Below are 24,051 nucleotides of genomic sequence, written 5' to 3' on the forward strand. Positions count from 1 at the left end.
TTTGAATCTTTCTCGGCTTATCAGAGTGTCAAGATCCACTAAAAGCGCACAATATTGCCTGAGCTAATCAATATAGGCGGAGAAGTCTTGCTTGTATGCAGTATCACATACGAGTGATGGTGTCTTCATTACCTCTTTTTGCTAGCGGCAATCCATTTCATTGCTTGATATATACCTAAGGCTGTAGCTGCACGGTAAAACCTGTGAAAACGTGTAATGAGCATTATTGCTCAAAATAACTGTGCCTGGCATCTTGCTCCTGTGCATCAGATCAAAAAACACACAGTATAATTCCACGTGACGGGGAGTCTAGCACCCTCATCTTGTTTTTATCTCAATTAAAGTATCTTTAGTGTAGCATGGAGGCCTGCGGGTCATGTTTCATTACGTGGACCCTTGGCATGGTTGTTATCCCGTCACCTTGGGGTAGAAGAGTTGTTTAAAAATATAAATCTTTCCTCGGGGGGGCACACAGCATGATACGGGGCAGGAGGCTAGGGCGCCCCCTGCTGGGGAAGTGGCACTTATGCAGCTTTGTTGTGTCAGTGATTGGCCCCTCCACACTCCCAGCTGACAGCAGTCCGAGGGAGGCTCCCCGAGCCTGCCAGCTCCACTCAATCAGAAAGGCTCGGCTGCTCTTCTTCCTGCAAAAGCACCAACTTTGTTCCGATTTAACATTTAGCATCCTGCAAAAAACTTAATTGTGACCTTTCCTGCCCTGGTTGCCCCCATGGAAACACTGGTTGTAGTAGCTTTCTTTCTTTTCTTTTCTTTTCTTTTCTTTTCTTAGATGTCTTAATTTCCCCTTTCTAACCCCCTTTTGATGTATTTTCTGAATTGTGAATTCAAGAGGGGACTGGCTCTTTCTATCCCCTTCTTTATTTTCATCTTCATGTCTCTCCGTGTCTTGCTTCCTCTCCTCTCTCATTTATCCCCTGCAAACAAACACTTGGGCTGCCCTCGCCTCCCAAACCTGTCTCCCTTCTCTCATAACTCTCCAGGCTTGTCCTTGAGCTTGTGGTGGTGGTGGTGGTGGGGGCTGCAAAGCTAAAAAGCAGCACTCCACCCCCATCTCAGGAACCAGAACACAGGCACAGCTGGAGTTCTCTAGGAAAGCTCCTCAAAGTAATGATAGTCCACTGGTACCTTAAAGGTACACACACACACACACACACACACACACACACACACACACACACACACACACACACACACACACACACACACAGGGAGCCCACATTTATTGAAAATGTTTTTTGTTTTTTCATTTTTTTAAAAAGCTAAATCTTAAGATGAAATACAAATAATGTTTTGCTGGCTTATTGCCTTTTATTTGTATTTGGAATATCTATAAGTAGTATTTCCTGCTAGCTGCTAATGATCTCTAATGCTGCAAACCCATTTTAATTTCTTTTCTTTTTATCAAGAAACTTGCATACCCTGAAGTGGCTAACACAGACATGGTTGGCATTAGAGTATATTTAACCATTGAACATATCCCTGCTTAAATTCGTTTCAAATTTGTACAAAATAGTACATTTTACTAATAATACAAAAACCTTCTTAAGCAACATTACCAAATCTCTCTTTTTTTTTAGTTTGATTTATTATACAGAATATAACAGGAATGAGGTACTTATGCCAATCCGCTAAGCTTTTTAGCACTAATAGTATTTGTTTGTGATCTCTGAGAAAGAATTATCACTATTGCTACATAGGGCTGTGCGATATGACCAAAATCTCATATCCCCGATATAAGACATCTATCGTCCAATGACGATATAAATCACAAAAATGTAACATTTTCTGTAAATTCTGTGAATCTCGGGCAGCTCGACTTGCGTGAAGTGTTTCCAGCTTGGCATCGTGTACCTGGAGTCGAGTGTTTTAACGATGTATGAAACTATAAATTTTTAGACATAAGTTTTAACGGCCGCTGTTTTCTTTGTAAGTATTTATTACACAGTGTGCTGCGGGGAAAAGCCTGTTCTAACGTTTGAGTCTAAGGTTTATTTTTTTAGCACCTGACGCCTCTTTTTTGCTTCTCATCCGTAAATACTCTGCATACTCTTTCACGTGATTCAGTTTATTTTGAAAAGTCTCAACAGGATCTTGAGCTTTATTGTGAAAGGTTTATGTGGAAAATAAACAAGCGGACACGCGATGTTTTTACCACAACGCATAAAAACAGGCGCTTGTGTCTGTAGTGTGGTTATATTAAATATAAGAGAAAGAGAGAACTTTAAGAAATTAATATAGCCACTACAGTGACCATGAAAACGATGAAAAAATATTACCGTAAACAGTTTATTTTGCTACACCACGAAACAAACAATAGCGATAGATGTTTTTATGTCATCATCTTATATCGAACAGCCCTACTGCTACAACTCCTGTGGTCGTAGAAAGATTACCAGCTCTTCTGGACTTTGGTTTTGCACAACACTGGTCACTATATTCTTCATTTCCGGTTAATACTTGTACAGCTGCTGTTATTGTGTATATATTTATTTATATTTAGATTTCTTCATACATTCTTATATAGTTCTATATTGTGTATTGTGTATTTTGTTGTACAGTTATTTTATTTTCAACTTTAATTTATATATTTATCTTTATCTTATTCTTCCCAGTTAAATTTACCCTTCATTCTAATTTGTGTTGTACAGTTATTTCATTTTTAACCTTAATTTATATTTTATTCCTTCCTAGTTAAATTTACCCTTTTTAATTTTTCATATTTATTTCCTATCTTATTCATAGCCTTTTCCTTTTTTTGTTTTCTTTAGGTCACGAGCAGTTGTCCAAGCATTTCACTACATATCGTACTGTGTATGACTGTGTACGTGACAAATAAAATTTGAATTTGAATTTTTTTATAGAAGCCTATTGGCAAACAGCCATCTGCTCTCTTTCGCTGAACTTTTCTGATTTCTGAGTGCCAAAATGCAATTATGTGTTATTAAATATAACATGAAGTTAGCTTTGTAAATGATAGACCTCAATAATTGCAATAAAACAAAGCATGCTGTATCATCTATTTCTTATGTTGTTAGCCAAATGAAGGTGCCGTGTCCTTTGTTTTGACATTGAGCACTGCCCTTGACTGGTGATGTAGCTACATCCATCTTTTATATCAGTGTATAGTTGAGCTGAACTAAGATATTGGTTGACCAGTGTTATTGGATGGATACTACATGCTAATACTGTCCAACTTGTCCAGTATAACAGGGTTTCTCTGTAATTTTCTTACTAGTTAGTGAAATACTTTGCTGAAAAGAATTAACGATTCTTTGTCCCATTTGTTTTTTCGGCTCTGCACCTGCTTCATAAGAGGAGGAGAGAAGACTATCTTAAACTCCTTGGCTTTTGTAGTACAGTGTTCAGACTTTGCTTTTGTGAGTAATTGTTTCTCGTTTGCTGTAAGAATTTGCTTTGGTCTTTTCTTGGCATAACATCAAGCATATGTAGAATGGGTGTGCCTGTAACAGGAAAGTGACTCTGCATGATGGCATCTCTGTCATTTGAAAATGGAGTGGTCCTTGTTGTGGTCTTACTTAAATACTGACTCATGACGTGCAGTAGAGAAGTTTTTTTCTGACTTTGTAGTGGTCAGTTATGGTCAGTGGATGCTGAAATAAATATCAAAACCAGTTATGGAAACTTGTTGTGTATTTTGAGAAGGAATGACATAGTTGCAATTATTTTAGATATAAACTACAACAGATGGGACTTGTCCATTTTCACTGCCAGGTACTTTTCAGGGAGACTCTTTTTCCAATCAATACCAGCAAGTTTCACAGGAACTAAAAAATCCAAGTATCATTGCAGATTGAGTCTCATCATGAGATTTCACTATGTCTGTTGTTTTAAAAAGTATTTGGCAGCTGAATAAACAACTTTCAATTAGCCAAATTATTTGGGTTTTTTTATTTATCAGTTTTTTATTTATCAGAGTTGACATGTAATACATGCAGATTTAGCGATGAAGAACACAAATATGTAAAGGATTAACTTTGGTTTACTGACTAGTAAACTCTAAAAACTGACTTTTACTGTGTCATGTAAATAAAAGTGGGGGGGAAAAGCCAAGGACAGTTGGTCACCTGGTGGGGTCTGAAGTCAGTGTAGCATGTTATTTTATTTATTTTTTTAAACAAATATTCTTTCAGTTAAACCAGCTCCAACAGGGAGTTTAGGTGTATACCATTTGTTTGCAGTTAGATTTCTTGCCATCTGGACTTTTGTTACGGAGCCACTCAGGGGACTCATAAGTTTTGAACACAATATTGATGTGTCATCATCTTGTGATGGTTTTTAAACTTTTAGCAGAATTGTAGACCTGTTATTTTTTTATGTGTGGTTTACCTTTTTGCTTATCTTGTGTATACTAATATGTTACTCATATGCACACATAGGAATTTTAGCAATGTGTCAATGCAGACAAGAAAGAAAAAGACTGCTTGCAAGGAAACATGGTTGGTGGTTAAAACAAATTTAATAAATAAATATTAAAAAATCAGTTTTATGTCTTTTCCTAAACAAATTTTTGGTGGAACACATTGTGAATTCAGAGAAAGTTTTGAAGAAGAATTTCTAAGGTCTTAAAAACCACAGCACTCCGAGAAACCGGCTGCATTTATGCTAAGTTAGGCAATTACACAATCTTGGATATACTTGAGTTTTGAGTTTTTAAAACATCCTGTTTCACAGACAGCTTCTATTTTGACAATATCTGTTTATAAATTTAATTTTCTCCAGATAGAGGCATTGGAGGTAATGTCAGAGGTAATGTCACCTTGTAGAATCTATATATCAGTTTTCAATATAAATGTTTAGTTCTTTATTTCACTGAACAACACTGCCATCATTAGTGTCAGTAGTTTGGCAAAAAAAAATCATACACAAGGTAGCTTAAATGAGTTGAATTAACCACGCAACTGGAAGTGTTACAGTCTTTGGTGCTTGTCTTTTTATTCTTAATGCTATTTTAGTCAGAATTAAACGAAATGTTATAGCAGATCATTAGTCGTTTTCTCGCTGTTTTACATGCTTTTTCTAGGTGAAGAATAATGATCTGTATCAAGTTGAAGAATATGTTTTTGTTCTCTCTCTGCGGCTAAGTCTCTTAAACTTTGTCTGAAATATTAATGTCCCTGATAGATTGCATTTTTTAGGGAGCAGGAGCCTATTAGCGTTTTTCTTTGACCTTGTGACTTTGCCACATGTATTGCCACTGTAATTATAAGGCTAACAGGGCTCCTTCCATCCGTTTCAAAGCTTTAGCTGCTGAGAAGTGTATGTATTGTTCAGCTGATTTAAATAATTGGTGTGGTTTACTTAAAAGGGTGCCAGAGAGAAAATTATGTTAATGGAATAATTTAAAAGGAAGTTGGAAACAGATAGTAACCCTACCAAAGTCTGTCCTCCTCTCTTTTGTTATGACTTCAGATGAGTTTTGCTCCAAGGAAACTAAATTATCCTTCTATGAAAAGAGATGGTCAATGTCGTTTACACACTTGAAGGAGCTTAGCTGGTAAAGCCACTTGAGAATTTGCACTAAGACTGTGAAACAAATTAACTTTTCTGTGCAATGAGTCTTCTTTCTGGGAGTTAATTGCACATACTAATCCAGACAGTTTTTCTGTATGAATGTGTAAGTACAGTGGGTGTATATGTGTGCATAAGTGAAGGTACTCAATGGAGTTTGTGGTCATCTGTTGATGTGCTTTTACTTCTTGACTTCTTTGGGAGGGGTGTGTGAGCTTGTGCACTGGATCTGAAAAGTATTCACAGCATTTCATTTGTTCCAAATGTTGTCATGTTACAGCCTTAATCCAAAATAGATTATAATCACTTTTCACCAAATATCCCATAATGACCAAGTAAAAAGTGAGGTTTGAAATTCTTGCAAATTTATTAAAAATACTAAACATAAATATAACATGTACGTACATATTTACATCCTTTGCCCAATACTTTGTTGAAGCACCATCGGCAGCTAATACAGTTTCAAGTGTTTTAAGCTTGGCGCTACAAGCTTAGCAAACCTGTTTTTAAGCAGCTTCTCCCATTCGCCTTTGCAGGATCTCGCAAGCTCAGGCAGGTTGGATGGGGAGTGTTGGTGCAAAGCCAGTTTCAGATCTCTGCAGAGATGTTCAATCGTGTTCAAGTCAAGGGCTCTGGCTAGCCCACTCAAGGACATTTACAGGCTGGTGCCAAAGCCCCCTTTTGTTTTTGGCTGTGTGCTTAGGGTAACTGTTAAAAGGTGAACCTCTGAGGTCCAGAGGGCTCTGGAGCAGGTTATTTTGTGTAGGGATGGTGTTGGCCGGGCGATGAGTGATACCTGGATTCCACTAGACATGACACTTAGCATTCAGTCCAAAGAGTTTCTCGTGGTCTGAGAGTCCTTCAGGTAGCTTTTGGCAAACTCCAAGCGGATTGTCATTGGGCTTTTGCTGAGGAATGGCTTCCATCTGGCCACTCTACCGTACAGACCTGATTGGTGGAGGGCTGCAGAAATTATTGTCCTTTTGAACTGTTCTCCACTCTCCACAGAACAATGCTGGAGCTCTGTTAGAGTGACCATTGGATTCTAGGTCACCTCCCTCTCTCTTTTAAGGCCCTTCTACCACCATTGCTCAGATTGGCCAGCCGGTCATTTCAAACTTCTTCCATTTATTCATGACTGAGGCCATTGCGCTCATTGTGACCTTAAATGCTGGAGAAGTTTTTCTGTACCCTTTCTGAGATCTTTGCCTGGATATAATGCTGTGTCCGAGGTCTACAGACATTTCCTTGGACTTCATGCTCTTTTGTGCTTTGACATGCACTGTGAGCTATATGACCTTATATAGGCATGTGTGTCTTTCCAAATCATTTCCAGACAACTGATTTTATCTCAGGTGAACTTCAATCAAGTTTTAGAAACATCTGATAAAATATCAGTGGAAACAGGATGGACCTGTATGTATATGTTATATATTTGTTTTTTATTTTTAATAAATCTGTACATCAAACAAACTTTTTTTTCCCTTTCTCATTATGGGATATTGTATTTATAATTTTGAGGTGAAAAGTTAATTAATCCATTTCAGAATAAGGCTGTAATATGACAAACTGTAGAATAAGTGAAGCATTGTGAATATTTTACAGATGCACTGTATGTGTTTTAATTCTACCTGCTTGTCTGCTGCTTTTCTTAAGTCTTAGCAGCAATTTAAGTGACGATATAACAGTGACTTATGACCTGTTTTATAACATTAAGTAAATTAAATGTGGAACAGATGTTACATTAGAAAACTCCTTGTTGGTAAAGTGGAGGATCAATATTTTAGGATTTAATGAAATAGATGAAATTATAAGAAGCAAAAGTACTATGTACTGGTGTGTCCAAAGAATGCATCTGTTTGACACTAATGATGTACTAATCCAGTGATTCCCCAGAGTTTTAGGTTCTGTTTTTAGGACATATATGTGAGCACATGTACACGAGTCTTCGCCATTTATGTTTGCAATCAGTGGCCTCTCAAATGAGTCTCTCATCCTTCAGATGAACTCCAACTTCACCTTCTTGGCCTGCAGCTGGCAGTGATTGTCCTTGTTCTCTTTGTGTAAAGGCACATGAACCAGTTCTTCAGTGCTGCAGCAGGTGCTGGTTGAAGTGGCCCTTCACCTCAAAGTAGGTCTCCAAAGAAGAAGGGCTTTTGGTGCCAATTGCAGAGCAAGATAGTGGAGTTAGAGTTTCTCAAACTGTAGAGGGGGACCCTACTCGAGAAAGGAATGTTGAAAACTGAAAGAACACCACACCGGAAATGTGCTTCATTAACTTACTAGTGACAAAAAAAAATGAACAAATGCAAAAAAGGACTTATTCTCTCAGACAAATTAAAAATATCTAAATAAAAATCCTAAAATAGTCTCCATATGTATTTGAGCAGTTGTTGATAAACCTGGGCAAAGTAAGAAATATTTGCAAAACCCTATCTGATCATAGAAATGTCATCTTGTCCTAAATGTGTGTGTTAATATATCTTTCGCAGCTAAAAAGTTTGGAATTACGGAAGTCCCCATGGAGACAGTGACATTCATCTCACACGCCACGCAGTCACGGCTTCGGACGGTAGTAGAAAAGGTTTCTACTATCGCACAGCACCGACTGGACTCCTGTAAGGTAGGACGTTTGCAAATAAATATGTTCTGCCCCCTACACACACACACTCAAAAAAGATATGTTGAGGGGCTTGACAAGGGCTGTCACTTTGAGCTCAGTACAGTTTCAGCATGAAAAAAAATGTAATAATCATGCAGCTGCATTTCTGAAACCGTAGTCTTACTGTTGCATGTCACTTGAGTGAGGCAAATGAAGCACCACGAACTGAAACACAGCAAAACACAATAAAAGACAACTATGATCAGATCAGCCACCTGTCAAGATTTAATTTTATGAGCCTCATACTTTATAACAAGTATGAGTTTTTTTGTGGTGGCCGTTATCCAGTGAAGGAGGGTAGAGTGAACAGAACAATAAATGAGTACATGGGATTGATTACATTTGAATAATAATGATTTACACTGACAATGAAAAATTGATTATTTGGGGGGGGCTTTCTCCTTTTTATGGGAATTATTTCCTGTCATATGAATATACCAATGTACTGCTATGTGTCGTAGAATTACAGTATTTATAGACCTTTTTATAGCGATATTGTGATAATACTGAATAATGAGTGACTGTGTGTCTCACACCCTTACCACACATGCCCCAGCATGCAGCGAGTACTATCCGGTTTATTATAAGACAATCTGACTAAGTGCCTGTTTAGGTAGTAGGGGTGCAACGATACTCGTATCGATGCTGTCTGTGTTGAGCGCTCAGTGGATCTGCGCTCGACAGTACAGTCGAGCGCAGATCCACTGAGCGCTCAACACAGACAGCATCATCAGAAGGAAGAGCGCAGGGCATGCTAGCGAGACAGAAGTTAAGCTCACCTTGCAACATGGCAAATTGAACCTCCCCCACCCTCATTCAGATCTGGCGTTTGGAATTATTTTGGTTTTCATGTGACGTATGACCCTGAAGGTAAGCGCGTTATGGACTAAAGTAAAACAGTATGTTGGATGTGCCACGCAATGCTCAATTACATGGGTGGGAACTAGTGTGTTAGCGCAGTTAGCTCGTTAATGTGTTGGCCGTCTAGCCCCACACACGGGGTGATCAGGGGTAGCTCGTTAACGGATATTTGCCGTGTTGTGGCGTTAACGTCATTTTAATGAGATTAACGCTGACAGCACTAGTGGGAACACAACGAATATGACTGCACGTTTACGCCGACATCATCCTAGTGCAAAGACAAGTGGAAGCAGACAAAAACAACAAGCATGCATGCTACAAACTTTACCCGAGTCATTTAGACAGCCGTTAGCACATGATTCTCCTTATGGGGACCTGATATGTTTAATATTGTGGCGAGCTCAGACAAGGTGGAGACGGAGGTCTTGCTTCCCGTGAGCTAGCCAGGGAGCACAGCCGTTTATTGACATCTGCAGAAGAACACTGCCGCTAGCTAACTGCTCAGTGTGGCAACCGCACAGCAACAACAACAACACACAGGGCGCCCTCTGACCCCGGAAGGACACACTGTCGCAGCGAGAGGGCGTCACCCGTCACTATGGCAACATAAACAAAACATAACTGTACAAACAGAACCCCGAACAGCCTTGACCCGCTACAATATGCTGCTGAGAATATAGCCCAGAAGAAGCGTATAGTATAGCTTTTATTTTGGAAAGAGCCATTTCTCTGTAATAAATTCTCTTTTCCAAAGATGAGTGATTCCTCAATCAGATATATTTATTTTTTTAATTACTTTTGTTTCAGCAACATTAAATTTAAAAACTGTACTTTTGAGTTAAAATATATACCGTATTTTCACGACCATAAGGCGCACTGTGCTAAAAGGCGCAGTCTCAGTTATGTGTGCCCTTACTGTATTTAACACACACATAAGGCGCACTGGATCATAGGGCGCATACAAGTACCGTATGCGTATTTAAAAATAAAGCGGGAGCAAACCTGAATTCGGTACCTTACTCACATTTCTATTGCCGGTAATCGTCATCATCAACAACACACAAGCATACAAGTGTGCATATTTAAAAATAAAGCAGGAGCAAAACTGAGTTTGGTACTCACATTTTAATCATCAATCAAACCCATCGAAGTCCTCATCCTCTGTGTCTGAATTGAACAGCTGCGCTAAATCTCCATCAAACATGCCAAGTTCACTGTCTTCACCGTCAGAGTCACTTTCCGTGCCGTGCGGCTCCTCGGAAACGATGCCGGCTTTTGCGAAAGCTCGAACAACAGTGCCAGCAGACATGTTAGCCCAAGCATCTACAATCCATTGGCAAATTGTGGCGTAACTCGCCCGGCGCTGCCTTCCACTCTTAGTGAAACTGTGGTCTCCACCGGTCATCCATCGCTCCCAGGCCGCTCGCAGCCTTACTTTGAACGGGCGGTTCACACCGATGTCCAGCGGTTGGAGTTCCTTTGTCAGGCCTCCTCCCGGAATGACAGCAAGCTCACAGTTCATTTGCTTCACAAGTTTTTTCACATCGGCTGTGAGATGGGCACGCATAGAGTCACAGATCAACAGCGATGGTGATGCGTGGAAAAAACCACCTGGTCTCCTTACATACACCTCCCTCAGCCACTCTTTCATCATTTCCTCATCCATCCAGCCCTTTTCATTTGCCTTAATGATGATTTCTGCTGGAAACTTCTCTTTAGGCAAAGTCTTTCGCTTAAAAATCACCATAGGCGGCAGTTTCTGTCCATTAGCATGGCAGCCAAGCACAACAGTAAAAGAAGACTTTTCATACCCCGTTGTGCGTATCGCTACCGTGCTGGTCCCCTTCTTCTCCACAGTGTGACTCACCGGGATGTCAAAAGTGAGCGGGACCTCGTCCATGTTTGTGATGTGGCTGGGCTGGATGTTTTTGTCGCCGATGTGTTTGCTGCAGTAGGAGCGGAAGATGGCCAGCTTTTCCTTATACCGTAATCCGCTGGAAGTTGCTGCACTACCGTAGTCCTGGTCCGGGTGGAAAAATGGCACCGTTTCATAAAACGAAAGCACCAAGACGGACCTCCTTGGAAATGTTCAATGTTCATCTCTTCAGCTAGTGAAACTGCTTTTAGCCGAATGGTGACCGTCGAAACGCTTCTCCCGCTCGCTCTTTGCTCGATGATCCACCGCTCGAGTCTTTCCTCCAACTCGGGCCACCTCGCCTTATGTCCGCGGAAACTCAGCTGCGTTTTCTTGACCTGCCGGAGCTTGTTTTCCAGCTTCCTCCATTTGCGAACCATCGATTCGTTAATCTTAAATTCTCTCGCCGCTGCTCGATTTCCATGTTCCTCCGCGTAGCTGATGGCCTTCAGTTTAAACTGTGCTTCGTAAGCGTGTCTCTTTGCCATTTTCAGGGTTGTTAAAACAACGATGTCCTGCATAATGCACATACCTGTTCTTTTATACAGGTATGTGCGATTGTCCCGGTATATACGATCAACGCCCACACTTCACCCTTTAACGTTCTCATGGTGTTCTCTACTACGTCCTCCTTACAACACATAGGGCGCACCGCGCTATAGGGCGCGCCGCACTTTTTGAAGAAAATCTAAGACTTTTAAGTGCGCCTTATGGTCGTGAAAATACGGTATTTATAATTTTAATAAATGACAAATTAAAAAGGCATGAACATTTGTTTTGTATTGAAAAAATATTGAACCGTGACACCAAAGTATCGAACCGAACCGTGAATTTTGTGTATCGTTGCACCCCTATTAGGTAGCTACCATATGATTAAGGGCAGCAGAGAAAAAAACACATCAAACGTATAGTTTGAGATTGTAATGTGTAATCAGAGTATGGTGGTTTATACACTCAACAAAAATATAAACGCAACACTTTTGTTACTGCTCCCATTCCCCATGGGATGGATGTAGAGACCTAAAATTCATTCCAGATACACAATATAACCATCCCTCCCAAACAGTGGTCACAAATCAGTCCAAATGTGTGGTAGTGGGCACATCTGCTATATTGAGATAATCCATCCCACCTCACAGGTGTGCCACATCAGGATGCTGATCTGACATCATGAGTAGTGCACAGGTGTACCTCAGACTGCCCACAACAAAAGGCCACCCTGGAATGTGCAGTTTTTTGCGCTATTGGGGGTCTGGGGACCCAGAACCGGTCAGTATCTGGTGTGACCACCATTTGCCTCATGCAGTGCAACACATCGTCGCATGGAGTCTATCAGATTGTCAATTGTGGCCTGTGGAATGTTGGTCCACTCCACTTCAATGGCTGTGCGAGGTTGTTGGATATTCGTGGGAACTGGTACACGCTGTCGTATACGCCGGTCAAGCACATCCCGAACATGCTCAATGGGTGACATGTCCGGTGAGTATGCTGGCCATGCAAGAACTGGGACATTCTCAGCTGCCATCTGCCCTGAACAATGTGAACCATGATTCATCTGTGAAGCGCACACCTCTCCAACGTGCCAGACGCCATCGAATGTGAGCATTTTCCCACACAAGTCTGTTACGGCGACGAGCTGGAGTCAGGTCAAGACCCCGATGAGGACGACGGGCATGCAGTTGAGCGTCCCTGAGACGGTTTCTGACAGTTTGTGCAGAAATTGTTTGGTTGTGCAAACCAATTGTTCCAGCAGCTGTCTGGGTGGCTGGTCTCAGACGATCTTGGAGGTGAACCTGCTGGATGTGGAGGTCCTGGGCTGGTGTGGTTACACGAGGTCTGCGGTTGTGAGGCCAGTTGGATGTGCTGCCATATTCTCTGAAACGCCTGTGGAGACGGCTTATGGTTGAGAAATGAACATTCAATGCACGGGCGACAGATCTGGTTGACATTCCTGCTGTCAGCATGCCAATTGCACGCTCCCTCATTGCTTGTGGCATCTGTGGCATTTTGCTGTGAGACAAAACTGCACATTCCAGGGTGGCCTTTTGTTGTGGGCAGTCTGAGGTACACCTGTGCACTACTCATGATGTCAGATCAGCATCCTGATGTGGCACACCTGTGAGGTGGGATGGATTATCTCAATATAGCAGATGTGCCCACTACCACACATTTGGACTGATTTGTGACCACTGTTTGGGAGGGATGGTTATATTGTGTATCTGGAATGAATTTTAGGTCTCTACGTCCATCCCATGGGGAATGGGAGCAGTAACAAAGGTGTTGCGTTTATATTTTTGTTGAGTGTATAAGGTAATTGTCATGTTTGTTCTGGTTTATAGTCTTTTCAGCCATCACTGAGAGGACAGACAGGTTTCTTGAACCTGCGTTGTTTATACATCGTAAGCTGCTTTTATGGGCAGAACACAAGAGCTGAAATTAAAGAGAAATGCTGCTGTAGTTTTTTTTGGCACCACTTTATCATGATATGACATAAACTGTTGATGAATGAAAGGGTCAGTCAACAATTTTTTCCTTCTTCTGTTCAGGGGCTGCATACAGTGTTACAAAGGGCCACCAATGGTACTAAATGAATCCTAGCTAGACTGTCACCGTACTTAGAAATACACAAAACACTCAAGATAGGGAATAAAATCCATGGGGATATTGTAGCAAACATGCAAAACTAAACTGCCATGGATATGAAGGCATTTGTATGCTTCAACAGTCATGTAAATACACACTGGCATATGCACATATGCATTTTTTCCCGTTTACTTGTTAACTCACAGACAAAAATGGAACTATAAACACGTAAAAGTTAATGTCAGAACTCTTATTTACCTTTAAGTTGATACAAAGCGCCAGAGCTCAGAGTTTTCAGCCAGTCAAAACTTATAAAAGAACTTGTAAGTGCCCGTCTACCTACAGCTGCATACTTTTGTTATTATTGGTGACTTTACTTCTTGTAGCCCTTAAATATAACTATATAACCACATTTAATTGGTAAACATTAAAGCACAAATTCATCTCTGCTGGAAGGCTATATCTTTGCATCGTTATGAGAAATGGGGGTGTGTCGGGGGGGAGAAACTTTTGAAAATGTGTTTTTCTTGATGCCAAGACGGGAGGATGAGGAGGAGCGAGGAAGAGCATTGCTACTGCTGTCCCCGTCTTGTTTTGTGATTCTTCTTTCCATTCGTTCTTTGCCTTTTTTGTGGTTTTGTAAATGAGGTGTGTGTGAAGGAGGCATGAAGCACTGTGAGCCCAGCTCTGTTGACATCAGCGAAAAAAAGAGAGAGAGAGAGAAAAGACCGAAAGACAAAGCGGCCTTAAAGTGCAGCCGGGCTTCGGCAGGAGCGGCGGCGGGAGGTACGGCAAGAGTGCAGGCTCAGCGCTGCAACAAAGAGGAGGGAAGCTGGATGAGAGAGAGAGAAGGAAAAGGGGGGCGGGAGAGTGGAAGGGGGCTGGTGATGAGTCTCCTCTGATGTGTCTTTGTGCTCTGTGCCGCTCGGCGTCTCTCATCCACTCATGGAAATACACAGAAGAGAGTGATATAGAAATCAAGTGCAAGCAAGAACAGAGATGCATGAGACACATGCAGTCGCACAGAAACATGAGAAATAAGCAATTATCCTATTAACTTTTGATGGCCTAAAAAAGTTGTTTTTACTCTTGCCTTTCTATCTCCCAAGTGGGAAGTGATGTGACATTGGTAAAGAGAAGCAATGTCTGTAAATAGAAAAAGTTTGTTGATGTGTTCAGACTGGTGGTGTTCCAGTTGACTTGTGTTTTAAAGTTTCTTTTCATTGTTTAACCAAAAAATGCTGAAGGAATTATGGTTGCTTCTCAACAAATAATTGATTTTAAATATAGATTTGTATGGTCATAGCAATCTACTGTAATTTTTTAATACAATAGTTTAAGAAGATTTAGTTAATCTGGAACTACAGTTAGTCACTGCGCTGGATAAATATCCTATCTGTTTAGGGGAAAAGGATTAGAAAATTAGGTGGATTTTTTTACACCATTAAATCAAAATCAGTGTTTTTAAGGTAATTAGTAATGATATGACATATTGAAAAAGGCGTGACACTGCATAACAACAGTCCACAGCCTGTTGAGGACTGTTCCCTCATTATTGCATGATAGCTTAAGCAGATAAAACATCTGCAGTTGATTCCAAGTGTTGAACTTGCAGAAGGTATATTTTCACTGGAACTCTTAATATGAGGTCCAGATAGATATCAGCGTAAGTGAAGAGAGATGTCAAAAACCTTAGGAGTGACCAAATAAACAACCTGGTACTTTCTCAGAAAACGTGAATGTACTGGCCAGCTCAGTAACTTCAAATCATCTAACCAAGTCGAAACCAGATGAAACCTAGACTAACTTGTACCAGAATGATGGGAAGAGAAAAGTATGGAGAAGCATTATCCCAAGCATACCATATTCTCTATCAAAAAGGGTGGAGTCAGTGTTATGGCTTGGGCATGTATGGCTACTATTAGGATTCAAGTGCACAAGGCTTTAGTCTGCTGAGATTCTACAAAATGCTGCAAAACTGATCGGGCAGCTCTTTACAATACGAATGAATAATAGCCCAAAGTATACTGCAAAAGCAGATGGGATATTCTTCGATGGCCAACTCAGTTACCTCATCTCAACCCAATTGAGAGTTGAAATTCATTTTCTGAAGGCAAAATTGTATGCCGAGAGAGAAACAAGCAAACAGCAACTGAAGGTGGTTACAGGAAAGGCCAAGGAGAGCATGCCAAGGGAAGAGACCCAGCATTTGGTGATGTCCATGAGTTCTAGCCTGCAGGCAGTCAGTGACTGCAGAGGATTTTCATCCAAGTATTGAAAACAGTTCATATATTTAAAATTATGTTACCATGTCCAGTTACTTTTGAGTGCTTAAAAATGCTTTAAGTCCTAAATGGTTAATGTGATAGTTTTGTTAAACCCCTCCAATTAAAGATGATGGTCTGTAATTCAATCACATATTGATTGATTTAAAATACACTGAGGTGGTAGAAAACTGGAAAACTGTGTCCAAATACCTACATACCTAACTGTGTAGTATTAAATGTGCTGCCCAGGGAATATAGATGTACACTAGCAGACACGTGAGAAGACTAACCTCAAATGTAAATCATGAAGTAAACAAATCATTAACAGCGAGGAAGAGTCTTCTAAGTGTCTTACATTTGAAATATTCTGTTTTCTTATTAATATCACAACCATCTTGACCTTATTTTCAGTTTGAAATATCTGAACTGAAGGCAACCCAGAGTTTTGAAGTACGTGGCTAAAGCCTTAGAAGTAGCTGCTGAGTGGGACTTGTTCAACTATTACCATTGAAACAGTAATTATCTCTATCTGCTTGTCAGGACGATGAGTGCTACGAGCAGTCTGCAGACGTTCGCTCTCAGCTTCGCTTCTTTGAGCAGCTGGAGAGAATCGAGAAGCAGCGGAAGGATGAGCAGGAGAGAGAGATCCTTTTGAAAGCCGCTAAAGTAAGTTACTGTCGCCTTATCATCCTGTTGTGTGTGTGGGTTTGTGTGTGAAAGTTATGTCCCTGTGCAACAGTGTGAACTTGTGTACCGTTGTGTGCATGTGTGAGCATGTTGCTCGTGTGCAGGCCCTGACAGATGAATTAGAGTGTGACACCAGTGGATGAAGTGACCTCCCTTTGTCCTCCCAGGCTCCTGGCCTAAGGGCTCCTCTGTCCTGGCTCTTCCTCCCCGGACACAGCAAGGAGGGGAAAAACCTTACACAACTCGCATGCACTATGAAGCTAACAAACACACTTATCCGCAGCATGTATTACCTGTAAAGCATCCTTCTATCGCAAGTCCTGACAGCTCAGGTGAAACAGAGCATCTGTATCACCTGAGCTGTTTTCAAAAAATAAACAGCAAGTCAGATCAGATCATCCAAATGTTTTTCTAATGATGTGCAAGAAGTTAATCATTTTGGGGTTTGTTTGGAATAAGATAGCATTAGAAATTAAAGACTGTTCTTTAGTAATATCTAGTCTTACCCACTGGTGCTCAGTAGTCATGGGTCAGACCTCAAATATCTTCAAACTTAATTCATTTTGATCTCATGTAAAAAATAATATAAGATTTTGAGAAATTCTGTTTGTAGACAAGTAAGTGACAAATTAAGGGAAAACCTGAACATTTGACCCCTACAGTGAGGGGTTCAGGGTTCAGGGACTGTAATATAGTGGGCACATTTTGCCCTAACGATAATGTAACATTTTTTATTTACCTTTTTATAGGAAGCGCCTTGAGACAACTAAATAAAATGAAATTGAAATATAAAAAATAGCCTGAAAGATTTATAAAAAATGGAAGAAGAAAAAATTGAACGAGGCAAAATTACCTCAGTTTACCTTAAGCTATACATCAACTGTCCTATTTACAATAGGCTGGATCACACATCGCTTTCTCTCGCCGTTTCCTTGCAGCAGCTACAATGTATCTGAAGCCAGAAGCACCTATACAGCTGTTCCAATCTTACTACACAGTGTATGTTAGGAAGGGTGGATAGTGCTCTGTTAATCCAGGGAGTGGTCTTAATTCAATTCAATTCAGTTTTATTTATACAGCGCCAAATCACAACAACAGTCGCCTCAAGGTGCTGTATATTGTCAGGTAGACCCTGCAATAATACAGAGAAACCCCAACAATCATATGACCCCCTATGAGCAACCGCTTTGGCGACAGTGGGAAAGAAAAATTCGCTTTTAACAGGAAGAAGCCTCCGGCAGAACCAGGCTCAGTGAGGGGCGGGGCCATCTGCCACGACCAGTTGGGGTGAGAGGAGGAAGACAGGATAAAAGACATCCTGTGGAAGAGAGTCAGAGATTAATAACAAATATGATTCAATGCAGAGAGGTCTATTAACAGATAGTGAGTGAGAAAAGTAACTGAAGAAGAAATACTCAATGCATCATGGGAATCCCCCAGCAGCCTTACACCTATTGCAGCAAACTTTACATGGTTCATAGTAAGAGCAAAAACCTAACCTATCTATACTTTTCAAGGAGTTACTTAAAGGCTTGAGTGTGAAAATAATGGGAATAACATAGTATGGTTGTAACAGTCAGCACAGCGTAACCCGACTGAATACCTGTAGGAGATTCTGGAACAATATCAGCACCATCATCAAAACTTAAATAACCGTTTGAGTAGTGATGTTCCATCCCTTTTGTAGAAGTTCAGGAGATTTGTGCAATCATTGCCAAGGTGAGTTAAAGCTGTTCTGGCAGCACTTCTCCCAAAAGCTTTCTAAGACTCAGTGTTATTGTTGTTTTGTTTTTTTCCCTTAATTTGTCGCCCGTCTCCATAAACATCTGCCAAAAAAACTCAGAACTGCCTTTGAGCTACTTCCCGCTGCAGTATTTTTTCCAGGCCTTTACCTTGATGATGCACACACATGGACAGACTCACAAAACAATAGCAGCTATAATATATTGGTGGAGATCATCAAAGAATTAGCTGATAGGTTTGTTGGGTTTTGCAAGTAGAGTACACTTTATCTTAGCTATTACACAAACATCTAAAACGAAGCGTGATCCATATTTAATATTAACCTACAAACCTTAAAAATAATGATTTACTTTCAGTGTGTAATAGCAAAAACCTTTTGCTCCATGTGTAGTCAATTGAAAAAGCAAAACAAAACGTTTTTTCATCAGATGACAGATGAGGTACACTTTGCTAGGACAGGGTTGGATCCTTTTTTGCATTCAGAACCACCTTAATTCTCTGTGGCGAAGATTCACCAAGGTGCTGTAAACATTGCTCAGATTTTGTCCGTATTGACGTGACAGCACTACACAGTTGATTTGTCATTGAATATGATGCGAATGTCCTGTTCTACTATATCCCAAAGGGGCTCTGTTGGATTGGTGCATCTGGTGATTGTAGAAGCCATTTGAGTACAGTGAACTTAACCTTTTTGTCTCTGTGACATAGCACATTATCTTATCTCAGCAATGGTCAGCAATACTCAGGTAGGCTGTCCCATTTAAATGATGCTCAGCTGGTACCAAGGAACTAACTGGTATGTTAGCCAATCTTTGTGATAAAGTACACCTAATAAATACGTGCTGGTTTATAAATTTTCTTTTTTAGTTAAGACTGCATTTTATAAACTGCAGTTTGCGAATTCGCTTGTTACTGTGCGTTATGTAATGATATGACAATTAGCCATGTGCTTATCCTGCTTATGCTAGTTAGTCATCTGGAGCGGTTACTCCCTTTTTAAAGCTTGCCTTCCCTTTTAAAGCCGTAATAATTAAAGATCCTTGAGGTAAAGGTGGAAATACAAAAACTGAGTTTTATTTTGATTATGATCTCCTTTATAAACAAGCAAACAAAAATGATGCATAAGCCTAAAAGGTGGTGAAATGTGAAACTGGACAATAGTTAGACACCTAATTCTCTGTTCTTTAAAATTGTTCCAGATTGAAGGTTACTTTCGTCCAGTTAAACATTGTAGCACAGGACATTTAGAACAGGACTACTTGCCCTAGCCTTAAAAAAATGATCAAAACTAATGGGGTGCTAGTAGCACTGACACATGGCCAGTATTCTGATCTCAGCTTTGTGCATGTAAAGACATTTGTCTCTCAGTAAAAGAAGATCACCACTGACCAGAAAAAGAAAGAGAATCTTTTGCAAATGAAAATGCCCTGCAGTGTAACATTAGCAGAAGCTAGGTTAATTTAATTAATTTTGAATGGAGCCAATGTCCCACAGTAAAGATTCTCATTGCAGCACACCTCACTGTCTTAATTGCATTATTACGCTCCAGTCCTGCCATGCAGGATATTAGAAAATCCTCTAGTTGATGAACAGGGCCACCAAACCCCATGACCTATCTGTTTTTTTTTTGTTTTCTGTTTTTTTTAAGATGGAAAAAAAAGACATTGCCTCAGCAGGAAACTAAACTGTAAAGTTGGTTGTTTAAAAAAGAAAAAGTGCAGCTTTAGGATCCTCTTTGTCATGTCACAGTTCTACATGGTTGAGCACTGTAATCATTTTTTTTTCTTTGGAAAGCTCTCTTTATTAACAGGATTACTGAAGAACTTTTGCAAATGTAGCCAAGTTCTGTTAGAAGGGCTTACCTCGGGGCTGTTTGGATTGCCTGAGCTTCGTTGAGGAAAGTCTGACTTCACCTCAGAGCCACGTCTGTGGCTTTTTGGCTCTTGTTGCCATGGCGTTTCAGTTCAAGGAGAAGTTTGGAAAGAAAATTGAACGATATACTACACAAACAGTGCTTGATAATATTGTAGTACTTTCTCTATTATTTAATCATGTATTCATTTTACTTTTCCTGCTTTTTTTCCCTTTACAGCTTTATAGGTATCACATCTGTTTTATGGTACACTTGCTTTGATACTCTGCAGCCAATATAACAGACTGATTTAAGGGAAAGCAGGAAAAATCCATCCTAAAACACTTACATACTGTTAGGGAGTGGCTGATGATTTAACTTGAATTTTTGGTTCGATTTTTCTGACTTCCTCTAATAACTGTTTCACTTTAAATGTTATGTTTTTGGCTCAGTTCACTAAACTAAAAAGGAGCTTCTTTATACATAGTATTTCATGTTCATCCTTCATTTGAGAGATATAGATCGCTGAATATGTTAAAACTCTCAATAATTCATAATGTTATGTTCTTATATTGCATAAGTGAGCCATTTATTGACTTAAAGTTTCATAAAAAGAAAGATTTACGGTGAAGCTTGATGCCGGCGGTTTGTTGGTGGATATTATTATTTTTTGCCTGTAATTTGTAAAGGAAATAAGATTGATCAGATTTATAAATACTATCAGCGGTAACTTAAAGAAGTATGACAAGTTTCACTCTAAATATTTGGGAGAATATGTTAACTTTGCTGTTTCCACATAGAACCCAGAGCTTAATCAAAGAAAAATAACCCTCTGATTGTCCTCATAATTCATTTTTGGCAACAAAATGAAATTTCAACATTGCAAAACAGCTCCAGAATACATTCCCAGACTGTTTGTATACTATACTACACTGCATTTTTTAAGCACAGTACACTCAATTACACAAAACCAACAAAGCTTGTCAGCATTTAGTACGCAGTCCTCTTTTCCCTTCTCGACTCTGTTCACTCCTGTAAGTGGGGAAACCAGGGCAGCTGACAGAGGAGATGTAAAGCATGCCAGTGGCACCACTGCCCTTTGTAAACAGTCCATCTGTACCTACCCCTCCTATCCTCCACCCACCTCCCTGCCTGCCTCTTTGCTGCTCGAGCGCCCGCTAATTTGACCTCTTGAATAAGAAACGCACTGAAATAATCCTTTCCACCCCCTCCTCCTTCCTTCACAACAAGCCTTACCCTCTGCTATGCCAGCCATTTACAATATGACTCAAGTCTTGAGGGATGCTCTGGCCGACTGGAGGGCAAACACATTAGTCTTAGTTGAGATACCGACCACTACGTGAACTGCCTGATATATTTAAAGCCAATTAGCAGTAAGGCTATGAAGAGCAGGTCTCCGTCCATCAGAGAGAGTACATAAGGAGAGGAAGGGAGGTAATGTTAAGGAGGGAATAGGGATGGCCTGGCGTATGTTCTCACTGATTTGTTGTTTGAAGAAATTAGATGAAAGTAAGATAGCTTTTCACTTCACTGAGATGGAGGCTGTATTGTAAAAATAAAATATGACAGGTTCTCTACATATGTAGAACTACACGATTAACCTTTTGCAATGTTTCAGGGAATAAAATGAAGACATTATAGAGCTACCAAAATCAGGTTAGACAGTAACTGAGAGCTTTGTTTGCACAAAAACGTTAGGGTCGATCAACTTATGCTCATCTTAATAGGGAAAAAAATCAAATGGATAGATTATTTCCAGATTAACAAACAACACGCAATTACTGTGTAGTGCCATAATCTGCCTCTGTTGCCTGCAGTGGTCAGCTGTACATGTACATTTGGCTGCGTGGTGAAGGATTCCCAGGGACAAATACATTCACCCAGATCTTAGCAGCTGATTAAAATAGAAGTGCTGTGTTGTTATGCCAGGGACACACACACTCACACAAACACAAAGCAACGGATAGCCACACTGGCTCTCAGTGACACATAGACAGCTACTGCCACTGATAGTCACCAACATCCTTTCCCCCTTGTGTGTGTGCACGTGTGTGCGTCCTGGCTCGAGCAGAATTTTTAATAACCTCTTTTGATTAGAATCCCCCTCCAGCGGCTTATTTAGGGCTGGATTTGGAGCGGGTTTAAAGGCCACTGCCCCCCGGGGGGCGCTCCATTGCTGTTCTCTGAATTCAGATACGATGTCCTTGACACCTCTGTATCCTGTTCCCATTTTGCACTATTTTTGCTGCCGCAGCAACAGATGAGTAGCGGAGAGGTTGTGGGCTCCTTAAACCAGCTGTTAACCTGTGTCCCCCCCCCTCCTTTGCTCCACAGAGTCGCTCCAGGCAAGAAGACCCAGAGCAAGCTCGACTGAAACAGAAAGCTAAGGAGGTAAGCTGCAGCGGAGATCATTACCCTTGACATTTCCCCGACTCCAACGTATTAATTTTTCATGCCTCACTACATATGTAATGCCATTTAAAGTCCGACTTAAAAAAGTTTGAAGAATTATTCGCGCAGATTGAAGCCCAAGTGTGGAAAATGATTTTCTGCGCACCCAAGACACCCTCCACTTCTTCCACTCCACTTCTTTTTTCTTTTCCTCATCTGTGTCGTCTCACAGCAGTGTAAATTTTGACTAATTGCTTTTCATTGGGCCCGGTGTCTTTCCGTAGATGGTGTCCTTTATTTACTGTTAATTTCTCAACTCACTTTTGGCACATCTGTATCTCGTCTTAAAAGTACATTTGTATTAATTTTATGTAAATGTTGTTGCCACATAAAAGTGCGATTATCTTAGCCTACACAGTGCAACAGAATTTATAGTGAGAGAGCAAAATGGATTAACTTTTTATATCTGTTTGTAAATTAGTCCAGTTGCAGCGATGCATAGTTCAGCAAAAGCATAAAAGTATATGATGAATGAGGTTTTAAGATGTACCAGTTCATGGTCTGCAATAACTTTTCCTAGTAAAAAGTAGTAAAAAGAGTTATTTCCTTTTCCAACAGGCAGAGGCATAACACTTAGCTCTGCAAACTGGGAAGTGTTTAAACTGGTATAGTGCATTTCTTTTCTGTACAACGGGGGCGCTTCATCTCAAGTGCAGGTCTTGTATAAAATGAATTCCCAGTGGAGCTCAGAAAGTAGACCACACCGTGTTTTAGTGGATGGTTAATGTTGTTTACGCAAAGGAAAAGGAAATAGCACTTTCACAGCGGAAGTTTGCCTTTTTAATTTTTTGTTTTTTTGTTTTGTCTTGTTTTTTTGTTTACACCCGAATAACTTCACTGGGTGCTTTCAGTCCTTGGCTTGCTAACAAAGATCAAGAGGCCTGCGTGGAGCTTCCATTGAAAAGTCTGAGTAGGCAGGAGGATAAAACGAGCAGCATTCACCTGTTGTTGTTGTTGATGTAGAATGTAAGGAGCACACGGGGTTTTGTCTAACTTGCTTACTCTTTTAAAGCAAGCCTTTTGTTTATTTAAGTAAAGTTTACTGAGCATGCATGCACTTTTTTGACTTACACCATCATTTATACTCACACAGTTCTACACTTTTGGCCACTTATATTAAGGATTAATTGCATCTATCTCGTTCAATGGAAACTCTTGTATTGTTGTTTGGCCAGAATATTTAATTTTAAGATGCACTTAGCCAGAGTGTGATATTGAACTTGTGACCTTAAAGTGACAAGTGCACTTACCTCAGGCTACTTGCGGCACTCGATCGTTTGTCTTCTTCTCTTCCGGACATTTCTTTCTAGCAACAGAGAGCCCTGCTGCAGTTTAGAACATTCACACTAGATCTCAGCCTTCCCATAAGCCCCACATATGCAAATGAAGCAGCGTAATAGGCAGCGCGATAGGTTTGCCCCAGGGGCCATGTGATCAAAGTGGATCTCCTCCCTGTTAA

At 40.4% G+C, this 24,051-nt stretch overlaps 1 protein-coding gene and 1 long non-coding RNA gene across 5 annotated transcripts in view; one reads left to right on the plus strand and one right to left on the minus strand.

Annotated features, from left to right (window-relative positions):
* Positions 1-24,051, plus strand: part of LOC113025881 (transcription initiation factor TFIID subunit 4) — a 98,944-nt gene that overhangs the window by 31,891 nt on the left and 43,002 nt on the right. For 2 of the 4 annotated variants that reach the window (XM_080299977.1, XM_026174101.2), the window contains 3 exons: positions 8,043-8,173; positions 16,379-16,504; positions 22,476-22,532. In XM_080299977.1, the coding sequence (XP_080156103.1) occupies positions 8,043-8,173; positions 16,379-16,504; positions 22,476-22,532 (314 nt within the window). Of the gene's footprint in view, positions 1-8,042; positions 8,174-16,378; positions 16,505-16,629; positions 16,860-22,475; positions 22,533-24,051 lie in introns of those variants that run through there. The other 2 variants (XM_080299978.1, XM_080299979.1) reach the window with 2 other exon arrangements.
* Positions 17,576-23,967, minus strand: LOC145428116 (uncharacterized). The gene is made up of 2 exons (XR_013908418.1): positions 23,843-23,967; positions 17,576-17,843 (listed from the first exon to the last, which is right to left on the minus strand). It is a non-coding gene; the product is annotated as an uncharacterized LOC145428116 (long non-coding RNA).

This window comes from Astatotilapia calliptera, chromosome 1 (genome assembly GCF_964374335.1).
Source record: "Astatotilapia calliptera chromosome 1, fAstCal68.1, whole genome shotgun sequence".
Lineage (NCBI taxonomy): Eukaryota > Metazoa > Chordata > Actinopteri > Cichliformes > Cichlidae > Astatotilapia > Astatotilapia calliptera.